The sequence below is a fragment of the Antrostomus carolinensis genome, unplaced genomic scaffold (assembly GCF_000700745.2).
Source record: "Antrostomus carolinensis isolate BGI_N321 unplaced genomic scaffold, ASM70074v2 scaffold14128, whole genome shotgun sequence".
NCBI lineage: Eukaryota > Metazoa > Chordata > Aves > Caprimulgiformes > Caprimulgidae > Antrostomus > Antrostomus carolinensis.
The window spans coordinates 84,103-97,811 of record NW_010335094.1 but is presented as its reverse complement, the minus strand read 5'-3'; the positions used below and the strand labels follow the sequence as shown (position 1 = coordinate 97,811).

The 13,709-nt window shown below is 36.4% G+C and overlaps 1 protein-coding gene across 1 annotated transcript in view; it reads left to right on the top strand.

Moving 5' to 3' along the window:
- The window catches only part of AK5 (adenylate kinase 5), an 87,447-nt gene that overhangs the window by 51,065 nt on the left and 22,673 nt on the right, over positions 1 to 13,709 (top strand). Inside the window, exon 7 of the mRNA XM_010174419.1 lies at positions 2,147 to 2,223. Coding sequence (XP_010172721.1) covers positions 2,147 to 2,223 — 77 coding nt within the window. The remainder of the gene's footprint in view (positions 1 to 2,146; positions 2,224 to 13,709) is intronic.

The window sequence follows — 13,709 nt, the reverse complement described above, 5'->3', positions numbered from 1 at the left end:
GTTGTGATAGTTTAAGAAAAAAGACCTTAAGATGTTTGACCGTATTAAAAATTGTATAACCATTATGGCTTTTATCACTTAAGATACATTATGCATGAGTATTCATTTTCAGCTTGACCTTTACATTTAAGTTTGCAGCACCATATTTCATATTAATCTTTCTAGCTAAGGATACATACTGCTCTTGGTAGTTAAGTGACAGTCAATCAAATACTTGCACACAAGTGCCTTTAAAAGTGATTGATGTGTCAAGGTAGGCCAGTGCTAGAGACAACTGAGGCTTAGTTGAATTATATTATCAACAATGACACAACGTTAAGAGTGAGATGTCAGCTGTGTAAAATAAATAAAAAAATTAAGATTCTCTCAGCAGCTGTAAATCTATTTGGTTGCATATATCTTGTATAGACAGGTATTTTCAAAAGACCATAAAGCATATGTGCCAGAGAACATCCTGCATATATACATGTGACATTCTACAGTAGCAAGAGTATAATCCCTTTCTGTTATTTTTATAGCAATCTGATAAAGCATATATGAATATTAGGGGGAAAAAAAAACAACAAAAAACAAAGAAGAACACCAACAGATGGTAGACCCAAGTCCTTCCTTGGTGTCTCTTACGCAGTCCAAAGAGTTGCATCAAAGATTAATTTGGCAGCAATTGTAATATGGATTGCAATTTAAGACTCCCTGGAATCATCATCTTTACCAATCAGTAATGGTTTTAGTCATCATAACATCCAGTTCCTCTCCTCTGTTCTGTCTCTTAGTGATTTATAGTTCATCACCTGCATGGATTATTACTATGTAAACTTTTAAAGCAAACAAAAGCAGATAATACGTAATGCATCTGGTACAAATTGAACTGCAAAGTCTGTTATTGGTAGTGCTTGTTACAGAGAGCCACCTGTACAAGCATCTCTAATGGTGAGAAACTACTGGTCAGCAATAGTCTTAAAACTATGTATCCTCAATGCCAGTGCCTGCAGGAACATCATACCAGGTAGACACCCGTAACCCAGGAGGTAGGGAGTTTGTTTCTCTTCCTCATCAGTGATCTCATCTTACTGGGGACCTGAGTGCATAAAACAAAGCACATCTACTTCCCCTAGTGTTCCCTCCATGAAGATAGTGATTGGACTCACCTGTAGCTACTGGCTGCTTGCAGGTCTCTGTGTCATTACAGTATTTTGTTATTTTCACTTTAATAATGGTGTGAAAAATACACCTGTAGTCACACACCTACTGAAATTTTAATGTGTGTTGAATACATGCAAGATTTGGTTTAGGGCTGCACCATCTGGAGGGTACAGGAGACTTTCCCTCCTCATTGCCCAGGAGTGAGATTCTGAATGGGGTGATAATGCCAGAATATGAATATGTCGTCAATGCTACACCCTTCCTGTGTTTAGATAGAAGGATGATTAGTAGTTTATTTTCCCATTCTGATTTAGCAATGACTATCCTCCTACATGACTTCTTGAAATACCAAGCCAAATTTCTGTTATCCTGCACGTTTATCAGTTCAGCTGAAGCTAAACTGTAAAGCTCAGCCAGGTCAAGGCTTCTTAGCAACTGCATTTTGTAATCTCAAGTGCAAGAGGCTGCATAACTTGCTGATCCCACCACAGGAAAATGACAGGAAGAAGGGGCAGAGCCACTCTGTTGCCTTGGAAAGGGGTGAGCTAGGATATGAATGGGGACTGTTGCTGCTGGAAGCATGCTGCTTTGGTTCCCCATCAACATCACTCCAGGATCTTCATCTGCTAATCACCAATTAGTCTGTATTTCCTTTCTCTTTCCTAAACATAGTTTGCATTCTCCCTGAGCCAAGATCCCTGTGGGAATTTTACAATTGCAAGTCATGGCACGCAGAACACCCTGCCCAATAAATTTCCAATCTAGCTGAAACAATTCACCATTTAGTATAAGAATTCCTTATTAAGATTTGTGGTAGCTTTTAGAGATGCTCTGAAGCCTTTGTTAACGGAATACCATTCACACGGGTTCTCTAGCACATCTGAATGGTTCCTCGGATCACAGTTTTTGCATATACACAGATAATTGGAAATATTAGTGTTCCATCACATAAAGTGAAAATTTCCAATCCATTTCTGAAGTCTTATTTTATTTCCTATTTTAGGGCCAAATGAACTTGACTGCAATCTGATTATGGATTCTGGAGATACCATTTATACAGAATTTGACTTTGAAGACCAGGTAATTTTATGTATATATGGCCTCTCTCTAGACAGTTTTCTACTTTATGTACATACTGTCCTATACGATTAGTCTGAACAAAGTGGCAGAACTTTAGGGGTACCTAAGCCAAAGGACTTTTTAAGTATAAGTAAATTTGTGATACAAAGAGGTTGCTTTCTGGTTATGAGAAAAGAGTGGATATTATTGTGGTATTAAGAGCCCATATCTTCTATTGCTCTACATTGCAGAGTTTCCTCCACAAATTTTAAAATGTTGGCAAACTTGGCAAATAGAATTGTTGGAATGCACTGTAAGTCTACTGTATATTTGAGAGAGTAAAACATTATTCAAAAGAGAGGCATGAAAGTATAAAACAAAAAGTGTGAAATGCAACTAAAACCAAATAAAACATTCTCCCCTTGAAGAGGTGTTTTTAAGAATAAAACAACAAATGCTTACAGTGTGTTGAAACTAGCCTTTATACTGATCCCATCCTATCCACATCTAAAAATTAAATCTTGATAGCATTTTCCTGGTACATAGGAAGAAAGAAGGCTAGAAAGGGAAAAAAGGTTGTGAGAGAGCTGGGAGTGTTCAGCCTGGAGAAGAGAAGGCTTGGGGGTATTACAGCAATGTGTACAGAAATCTGAAGGGAGGGTACAAGGAAGATGGAGCCAGGCTCTTTTCAGTGGTGTCCAATGACAGGACAAGAGGCAATGGGCACCAACTGGAACACAGGAGGTTCCTGTGGCTTGGATACTGTGGTAAGAATAAATGTTAAATTATTCTTGTTCCTGTGTTGTTCATAAGCATTAAAAAAATTACTTATAATTAAATATATATATATTTTTTAAAGCCATCTGCGTGTCACCCCACAATACATAAGGTTGGTAGGATTTTGGTTTCTGCCTTTCACTTTTGCATTATTCTGCTTGCATTTTCTTCACAAATACCACAAACACTTCTCCAGATTTGAGCAGTTTGGCAAAGAATGTTATTTTGTGTTTGTTATCACTCAACTAAATGCAGTTGCAAATGTTCTCAACTCTCTCATTATTTGCAAAGATGTATTTTCTTGTGAAATTTTAAAGCTAGTGACAAAATCAGGACCAACAAAACCAACTTTTCATTCAGTATTATCTGTTCATTCATTGATTTTCTTTCACAGTATTCAATGCAACACTTCATCCTCACCTGTAACATATTATATGTTCTAGCCCTATTAATTTCTATTATTTACGGTCCTTTTACTGTTGGTTTTGGTTCTGTTATTTCAGTTTGGCTTTTTCTCAAGCAGACAGTTTGCCTGCATCTCCAAATCCCATTTTAAGTCCCATTCTTTCATATATCCTACTTAAAACATTCTCTCACTCAGGAAACTCTCTTAAGTTTCTCATCATCTTTGTCTTGACTCTGCTACTTCTTTATTGCAGAATTTAAGCCTTTATGGCCTATAAAGCAGAATATATATTTAAATAATGTTTGGATTATTTAGATGTTAAATTTTGCATTTTAATGACATACTAAATAAATTCTTTTGGCAGAGTATGGACACTTATATTCTTGATTCATAGTGTTTGAAATGCTGTTCAAATAATAAACACAAGTTTTATAGTTACAAAATAAAATTAACAAAAATAAATACATGAAAACTATACTAATTTATAATTTCAAATGATATGGTTCACTGATGGTCCACGGCACAGTCCATAAAAGCACTGACTGAATGAAGTTGCATGGGGTTCTTATGCGAGACAAACAAGACAACTATGGTGGGACCTTATTGTCTTTGTCAATAGCAAATACTCTTTTTGCCAGATGCGGTGGTTAGCTTTTCTCACTGTTTTGCCAGACCAACACATTGTCATTCTGGCAAGAATGCAACACTGTTATCAAATAGAGAGGGAGAAATGAAGTAAAAACAATGCTAAAAACCTTTCAGTCAAAGAGATATATAAATGTGAAGTGGCTGACAATGACTCTCTTCAACTGCAAGTTGGTATCTTTGATACTTATTAGTGAGATTTTTTAAAAAATATAAATATTTCTATTAATAATAAATATTTTTATACCCGGTTCATATGAGATGCCTTGTACAAATATAAAGCAATTCTAAAGGAGAAAACAATTGAAACCAAAAGCCCTTACCATCTAAATTTTGAAATGGTTCAAGCAAGTATTATATACAGAAGCAAAGAAGGGAGCAGAGATTACTGTAAAATCATAATACTATCTAGCTACCCAGTCTGAAAAACAAAATCAGAAATTACTCTAAGGAAGAAAAGATCAATAACTAAATTCATGAGTGAGGAACTGCTCGCATTCGAAACTTGAGCTCATTTTGACTTTGGCAGTGATTTAATACTCCAGTGATTTACCACATGCTGTTTACGAATTGCGCAAAGCACCAACAACCTTTACTCGGAGAATCTCAAGTGGAAAAGGAATGTGTGTCTGGATACAAATGTGTCATGCAGTCATGTTATTGCATAGGAAATCTGTCATGAGAATGTGGGGGATAAGAAGGCTGGTTTCTAAGCAACCTTACACAGCTGAGCTGCTAAAAATGTCTGAATTTTAGCAGAACATCTTGGTAGTCATTGAAAAAGAGGAGCTGGGGGTTAGAGCAGTATACAACATATATGGAAGACAAAGCCACAGCTGGGGATGAGTATCACTTGGCACAGCTGAAATGAATGTACACAGATACCTTCACATTTTCTCATTTGTGGAATGAGCCAGGAAAAACTCCAGTGTAAGCTAAGCTGACAAAGAAGTATCTGAGTTCTTCAGATGTACATTATTTCTTCCAGAATAACCTCTCTTACTGGCAGGCAGGAACAATGAGAAGGAGTGGTGTGGTTCCAACTACCAATGTAGTCATCAGCTCATCGAGGAGTGCTCCAAAATACAGCAAAGTGCTTTGAGAAACTCTGTACTTGTTGAAATAGTGCAAAGCAACACTAATGCAGGCTAAAATCTGGCTCTTCTGGAGGAGTACACAGGGGAAACTGAATTAAAAATACTCAGAAAAAGCTTGAGTTTTCTATTGTATGTTTTATAAATGAATGTTCAATCAAGTTCATGTAATTAAATTAAAAGCAAGCTGGTTGTTTTCTACTAGCTACAAATGAATGCTTCAAGAACAAGAACACTTGAAATTACTAAATCCTTGCAGCATTGGAAGGCAGGAGGAAAATACCCACTTTAAAAAAAAACACAACCCAAAAGCAAAAAAAAAAAACCCCAGCACACACAATTTTTTTTTTCTCCAAATCACTAACAATTATTTTTCTGTTCTTTCTCAGATCTGTAGCTGTCAGATCCTGTATTACAGAAAGAATAAGTTAGGTTTTTAGAATGACTGCTCAAAATGTATTCTTCAAAAAAGTAAAAATAAAAGCAGACAGTACCTCTCATTGAGAATGCCTTGTGGAAGAACCAGCCAAAGTTTCATATGGTAGCAATCTCTATAGCCTTTTCTGGAGTAATGATTACACTACTTATGTCTTGATTGAAAAACATAAAAGCAGAGTAAACTGATAAGTTTCAGATATTTTCACACATATTAAGACATCAGGAATATGTTTTGGGCCACTCATTTTTGGGTGTAACAGCAAAGCTTCTAATGAAGAACTGTGCTTTATTGAGTATTCTAAATTTGCAGGATTCACTGTCATGACTGGTGTCTGTTTGGTTTAATAAGGATCATCTTTTGTTGCTGGAATGCTCTGAAGTGTGATACTGCTCACTAAGTTCATTTATACTTGCCATTCAACTTCTCAACTTTGCCAGAGAGGCTGTCAATATAATGCCATTTATTTCCAGAGATCAGACAAGTTTTATCTTTAAGAACTAGATTTTTAATTAGAAATCTACCATTTGGCTTATTTCAAGTGCATTCAGGCCAAAAGGCCGTATTGAAAAATTGGCATCAGTGAATCCTATCAAAGAGTTCCAGAAGAAAAGAACATCCAATTATTTTTTTGTGAAAACAAGGCTTTCAGGACAACCTTAGCTAGTCTGAGGAATATTTAGACTAATTAGAGAAAAAGAGAAAAATCAGAGAATACAGACAGACAACCATAAAGTTAATACACTCCTGGAACAAGTGTTTGTAGAATGAATAACTTTAAAATTTGGGAAACATGAAAATCAGAGAAACTTCAAGTATAAACCTTAAAAATGCTAATAACTGAGAAATTTTCACATCCTTCAGTGTCAGACTGTATTTACTTACACAATTAAGGTAAGTGCAATGGCACATGCAAAAGAGATTGCCTTCTCCTCCCACCCCCCGCCAAGTGTGTCGAAGACGTATGAAAAGTAGATGTAAAAAAGATACTAAAAGCTTTTCTGTTCAGCAGTGACGAGCAGTCTATTGAATTAAGAAAATTGCATAACCCAATCTTTGCTGCAAGTGCAGAACATTTTATAATTAGAAGATGTGACAGCTTACTTGAAAAGCAACAAGCAAAACCAAAATGAAGTGGAGGAAAAAAGCCCTCAAAGAAACTTATTCTCATTCTAACAAGAGGAAACAAGCTCTTGATTAAAAGTTGTTGCCATGTAGTGACAATTCTTCTTACAGCTTGCTGTCATTTCCCACCCCGAGCACATACAAATCTAGGCTTTAGGGGAGCAGGAGGAAAGCTTTAAGTGAACTGATGAAAAACAGATTGCATTGCTACCAAGACTATAACATTTCCAGCCTGACTGATTATCATAGCTTGAAGCTTAAATATTCAAGAGATATAATGAAAAGGCCCTGAAAGTCTTTTCAATGCTGAAGCTGAACACAAATGTTCCTAAAACTGATGGACAACAGCAAATTGAAAGCCTCATTTAAGTAAAGCTCTGTGGGTTAAACCAAAGACCATTTTCCTCCATTTACTGTATTTCATATCATCTGTCACTGTGTTTTGACTCCATTTTTTCCTACATCAAAGATTCAATCCAAGTAATTTATTTAACCCTTCAGACAGAGTGCTTCAGGGGTTGCTGTTACAAAATGACAAAGAGCAAACCGCCCATTTCCATTGACAGGAGAAATTTTCATTGGGACATCTAAAACTACCTTTCAAAATTAGATAAACATTGATTAAATTAATTAAGGGGTTAGATCTAGAACCTACTATATTAATTATGTGCTTTCTCTTTACTTGAGAACATAAGGAACTTCTGATATAACAGCAGTTTTATTCATATATGCTGTGCAGCATTATTTGTTACAGTCCTTAGTAAAATGACCAAGAATATCCAGAAGCCATTTTGGCTTTTAATGGTGAACATTTCTGTGGTGTTCATTTCTCTTTCACTGATAGACAGTGTCATCAATTGGAATTACAGATTCTGGTTCTACAGGGAAACCCATAAAAACAGGAGTATGCGATAGAAAAGAAAATGGACTCTAGGAAATTCAGAGAATGATTGTGAAACTCTGTTCTCTCAACAGTTGTTTTTTGTTGAAAAGCACAGGAAGGGGGAGTCCAATCTAGATTAAGGATATCTGCAAAAAGAGATAACGCATTAGCATCCAAAGAGATAAAAGAGCTGGAGAGGCAGGCCTAACTGCAGAGAAAAGATGTTTAATAGAAATGTACTGAAGTCAATGAACAATCTGTTCAGTTCAAGTTGCCATGGAAACTATCCTATTAAATGCTTTAAAAAAAAATCAGTTCTAGAAACAAAGTACTACAGTTTGCCTGTTACAAAGTGCTCCCTTAATAAGCTCAAGCCAAGTGTATTTTTGTGCTTCTATATCATTTTATAAGCTTGAAGAATGTTTGGGGTTTTTTCAAAATCACCATTGTGCACTGTAGTAAAGGCACGTGGAAGAAAGCCTACTGCTACTGCTCTATTTTCCTCCATACAAACCATGGCAAAATGGGCAGGAAAAATTGCTGTAGAGTCAATCTGCATTTTTTCTTTGGAAGGCCATAAACATTTGTTTGTTCCTTCTTTCACAGACATTATTTGGATTTACTTTCTGATAATACTTATATTAGGAGGCAGTGAACTGCCGAGGTTAGTTGGAATTCTTTGCATCCTCATTTCTTTTCTGATTTTGAACCAAAAGTTGCTGCCTGCAGCTCTGGTGGGCAGAACAGGACACAAGGACTCAGTTACAAGGATGGTGAGCTCATGTGAGTTAACAGAGATTTAAACAACAGCGACAGCATCATTCTTCAAGATGTGCTGCATTTATGCTTCACTGAATACTTTTGCAGTAGCTTAGTAAGCTATTCTCTGTGGCTTGTGGAAGGTGTCTGTAGAAAAAAAAGCATTACAGTTTACAGTATCTCACCCTCATTTTTCCTGGCAATAGCCCTAGGATAGTGTACCTCCTTTCCTCACACCAGCTTGTTCCTCCGCTGGCAAACCGAGGTCTTATCCTTTCATGCACAAAATATAACTTTACAGCTAAATCTGAGTTCTGTGTTTTACACGTCTACCTTTACAGCCCAGAGAACCTGTATAATTCTTGGGGAATATCAGGCATCCCACACAGTTGATGCAAATAGGATCCACATCAGAACATTTCACATTGCACCTAAAGCTGCTAAAGAAACACAAAGTTGTATTTTAAATCCGCCCCCCCTCTCCACCTCCTAGATTTAGACACCTTACTCAGGGCTATGGATGGGTTCTATTCACATAGCCCAGCATCCCTAAAGACAGCTACCAAAGCCCTTTCTTAAAAGTATTTGCAGCAACAATTCCTATATTTTAAAGCATTGAAGAAGAAACACCTTTTTATAGAAAATATTAATATTTCTTAATCATGATCAAAATAGATACTATAGATTTCTACATTTACATATTAAACTGCAGTGATTGCAAGGATGCTATTTTATTATATAGGATACAAAAATGCTCTTTAAATAAGTTATTTGTATTGTATTGAAGCAGAAGGGTGGCTTCTCTGGGTACATTTGAAACAATTTAAGAAAAAAAGCCATATGTTTCCTATTTGGTGTCTTTTTCCTCATGTATCCCATGATGGTGCACTCAGCTTTAGTCAGTTTGGGGTTAAATACCAGTCATAAGGAGTGAGAAGTGGCCTAGTTTTAGAATTCCTTCACAGTATTGTATCAGTGGACTGTTTCTTCTCATTGTTAAATTCCTTTTTAATGGAGAAGTTCTTTATAAATACTGTAAAAGTTCCTTAATGAAAGTTATAAAAAGATCCAATAAATAGGTGCCTTAGTAAATCTAGAAAATGCTTAGTCAAACATTAAGTAGAGAAAGTCTTTGAGGTAAAATGTGAGCACAGCTATCAACTTTTGTCTTAATAGCAGCAAATCATAGAATCTGAGGCCACATACTGGTCTTATTTTTACAACACCCTATTCTTGTGCTCCTCCGTGCCAAGATCTGTCAGACGATGCTCCACTACCATATTTTAAAAGGTCTGTCCTCATTAGCTACATTTCCTGGGTGTGTTGGTTTCACTAACCAGGACACTGGGTCTATATTTCTTCCCTCTTTCTCCCTGCTGCAATTCTGTGTGTTATGTGTCTGTGAATTATGTATCTGTGCATGTGTCTTTTTGGTAAATGGCTGATGTGATCAGGGCATAGCGATGCCAGCAGCCCTTGCTCGCTGTCTCAAGACCTAATCATCTGCTACACAAGGGAGAGGCATCTACTCATTTTTGTGGTGCCAACCTGAAACTAAACAACCTCTTTCTCTTTTTTCACTGTCAGTGCTAAATTATGACTGGTAAGGTAAAGAACAGAGCTTTATATCAAACATGTTGCTCTACAGAATCTTGGGTGAGTGCTGCAATGTGTGATACTGGGACCAGGCTAGAAAGAGCTCGGAAGGGGAGCAAGCAATAGAAAAGACGTTTTTGAGCATACTGCATGTTGTAGGCATATATGATACAGGGCAAATACTTTCATCTTAAGGAAAGAAATAAAAGAATATACATCTCTTAATGAAAATTAAATGTCCTTAGAAAATTCAGATTACAAGTGAAAGTTACATTCTGCTCTTGACTCCTTTGCTGTTTGTATTCTTAAAGACAAATCTTTAAAATTAATGACAGGTTACTACTTACAGGTTATAGCACCTGACATCAAGTTTGATTCTCATAAAATAATGGAGCTCATGTTAACAAAATAAATGAGTGGTGCCATGGTGATGCATGGAAGCAGAAGCCTAACATTTTCTAAGTTATCTGTGGAAAGTAACACCTTGAACTTTCAGCTCTTCCAAAAGAAGCAACTGCAGAGTTCCACCACAACTGAATCTTATCAAAGCATTTGTATATTTTTCTATTTTCTTTTTTAAAATTTAACTGAGACTGGCCTGCAGAAAATCCACTTTCATCTAAAGTTTAAAAAAAAAAATCCAAACCACTGAATTCCAGCCCTCAGAAAGCAATGTAACCGCTCAGGGCAGAAAGTCTCAGCGTATAGTGCAAATAGTGTACGATTTGAGGGATTCATTCATTAGCATTGTCATAATTAGCAGTCTAAGAAAAGGAGCTGAGCAGTGCTGAGTTTGCAGTTCAAATGCACAGGAAGGTCCCTGCAACACTTCTCTGGTGCAGTGGCTTGATGTAACAAAAAGCCCCTGGGAGAATTTATACCAAGTAACATAAATACTCCACGTAGAGAAGGATCATCTAAAGAATGATGGTGGAAAAGAAGAATGCTAAAGGAAAAATAGTTACAACTTCTGGGAATAATTTTATAGGCACTGTGAACTTTCTATAAATGTAGATCTGCTGAAAAGTAACTGAATATTGTGTGTGACAAATGTGTTTTAAAAAGAGCAATAGATAATAACTATGCACAGATAATATGGGTATCAAGTGTCTTAAAACACAAAGATATTTTGAAATCAAGCATCAGTTCTTCAAGTTAGATATAATGCCTTCCCCTCTAGTTCATCCTTTTAAACCCAATATAAAAATTGCAAGCGAAGTGTTTGGTTTACCAGAACACTCTTATGCTGCTCTGATGATGCAAAATGTTGCTGTGCTGCTGGGAGGGGTGTTCTTACTGCATGCCTTGGTTGGTAAGTTTGCCCTTAAAGTTAATTTCTTTGAATTTTTTTCCAGTTTTCCAGTGTCCAGAAATCAATATGAAACTAAATAAATTTTGCTTTCATTTTCATGCTTAATCATTGTGGTGGTTTGGCATCCCATGGATTTTTTTTGTCATTTAAAAAAAACCTACAGAAGTTAAGAAAAAAACAATCCACACACACTATAGCAAACAGGTTGTGATTTTTTTTTCCCTTCTAAACTACTAATAGATATTCTTTATGCTATCAAAAAATGAGAATGAAAAATCTAAAAGAAATCTTGCATATCTTTAAAAGCCTGATGACTCGATCTTGGTTTACAAGTGTTAAAAGTGAGTTAATCTCTACTTCTGTAGAGGTGTAAATTTGTTTTATTTTCAGAACTGCTAATAAGGTTTATTTTAAAAGAATAATGGCATAGAGATTCTTGTCTCTGCTAGAAACCTGAAAGTAAAAGGGAATCATAGTGATCTCATAATCTGTCAGTGTTTTGTAGCTGCTATTAGAAACACTGATTTTTTTTCCACTTTCTCCTCGAATTCACTCCAAACAAACAAAAGTCACCTCAAATAACATTAGCACTGTTCTCTCATCTTAATTACTATTAGTCCCTTTTGACACAAATTACTCCACTCTGCTGAGCAGTATGAAATGTATAAGATAGGACTTTTGGCGGGGAGGGGGAAGCCTTGAAGTCTGAATGTGTTCACACTGTATTTTATCTTATTTACACATCTTCATTAGTTCTGGACAGGAGCAGGTCGGAGCACAGCCACCTCTGCTTTCCAGAGGCATACTTTAACATTCAACTTGAGAAAGCAGCTCAGCCTCAAAAACTGATTAGTATCATAAATCAAATTTCATGGCAAGCAACTGTATAGCTCATAAAATCTGTTCCCAAGGACCACTGCCTATACATAAAACTTACAGCTAACCCAGAATAACTCATAAAAAACAAATATTCTCTCTTACAGGAATAAAACAGGAATTCAGAATACAAATTCCACAGCTGAGCTCTGACTAACCCCAATTTCTTCCAGGGCTTAACTTTGCCTAGCTAAAGCTTGCTCAGGGTCTTTACTTTTTGCCATATATGTAAGGACACCACTCAGTGATAACTACATTTTTATAAACAGAGGCTGCATACATCTGTCTGAAAGACCATCTTCTGTGATTAGGTATAGGCCTATTAAATCCATTTACAAACACGTCAAAAGTAAAACCACACAGATTGTGACAGACAGGGCTGTGCTGAAGAAGACAAATTGTATTTGAGCACACAGTGCTCAACAGACACCTCTTACTGCTTTCTGATTCCCTAAACTATTCTTAACTGGTGAGTTTGTTTAATTGAGGGCTAAAGCTGATTTTAAGGTTACTAGATATAGAAGCATCATTTGCAAACATTTGAAGTTTTATTTACTATTTACTATTAATTTATTAAGGACTAAGAATTCAAGGTAAATATACTACAAGCTAAAGAGGCGACAGTGGAAATCTAAGTCTTAAACCTAGTTCTGCTTCCATATATAGCTGTGGTTACATTGGCAGGTCACCTAATATCTCTGCTAAAATGGAAATGAAGCCCTTGCCTCTATTCCAAAAGGAAGTACAGGGAACATTTATGTGGAACTGTAGTGCTCTTTGAAGAAATAAAACACAGTTACACAGTCAGCTGATTGATATGTTCCCAGATAATATTTGTAGATATAACCTGTCTCTAAAGGCATCTGAAATTACAGACTACACACCTTTCTTCAGAGCTCATTACATACAAGATTATAATCTTCCTCACCTTGCTTTCAACTAAATGAAAGCAGCTATGCTGAGAATACAGAGACTGTTCTGCTGCTAAATCACTGTATTCCTGATGGCAATGTGGTGTAAAATACTATTAGCAACCTAGTAATTGGTGGGACGTTGTGTGTTCACTTGCTAAATCCAATAGTTAATTTTCCAAAGCACTTTGGTAACTAGGCAGAACAGTGCTTTCAGGCTGATATAGGTTAAGCCATTCACAGTTTAGAGACCTCCTTGCTAGACACAGTCAGAAATGGGTGCTGTCAAATGTAAGCGTGAGGGGACTGGCATTAACCAGGATGCCAGTCTCTGCTACTCTCTTTAAAGAATTGCAAACCTAATAACAAACCTTCCTCCTCACCCAGATCAGCAGAAAAACTGGTTGTACTTTTGAAGAGATTGGGAGGAAAGGAGTGAAGGGAAATTATTCCAAGTCAAGTTTAAGTATAGAATAGTGAAAACTGTATAGGAATACCTTGTCATCAAAGCCAAATTAATTGTAGCCCAACTGTTACAATTTGTTCCTCCTGACTTTTCTTACAGCTCCCGTAAAGACCAGGCTTTCAGGACCTTTCCACCACAGCTGGGTGCTGTTCAATTCTATCTGAAAAAATGTTTTTATGGAGTAACTTATTCTCTGAAATATGGGAAAGATTATTTTGACA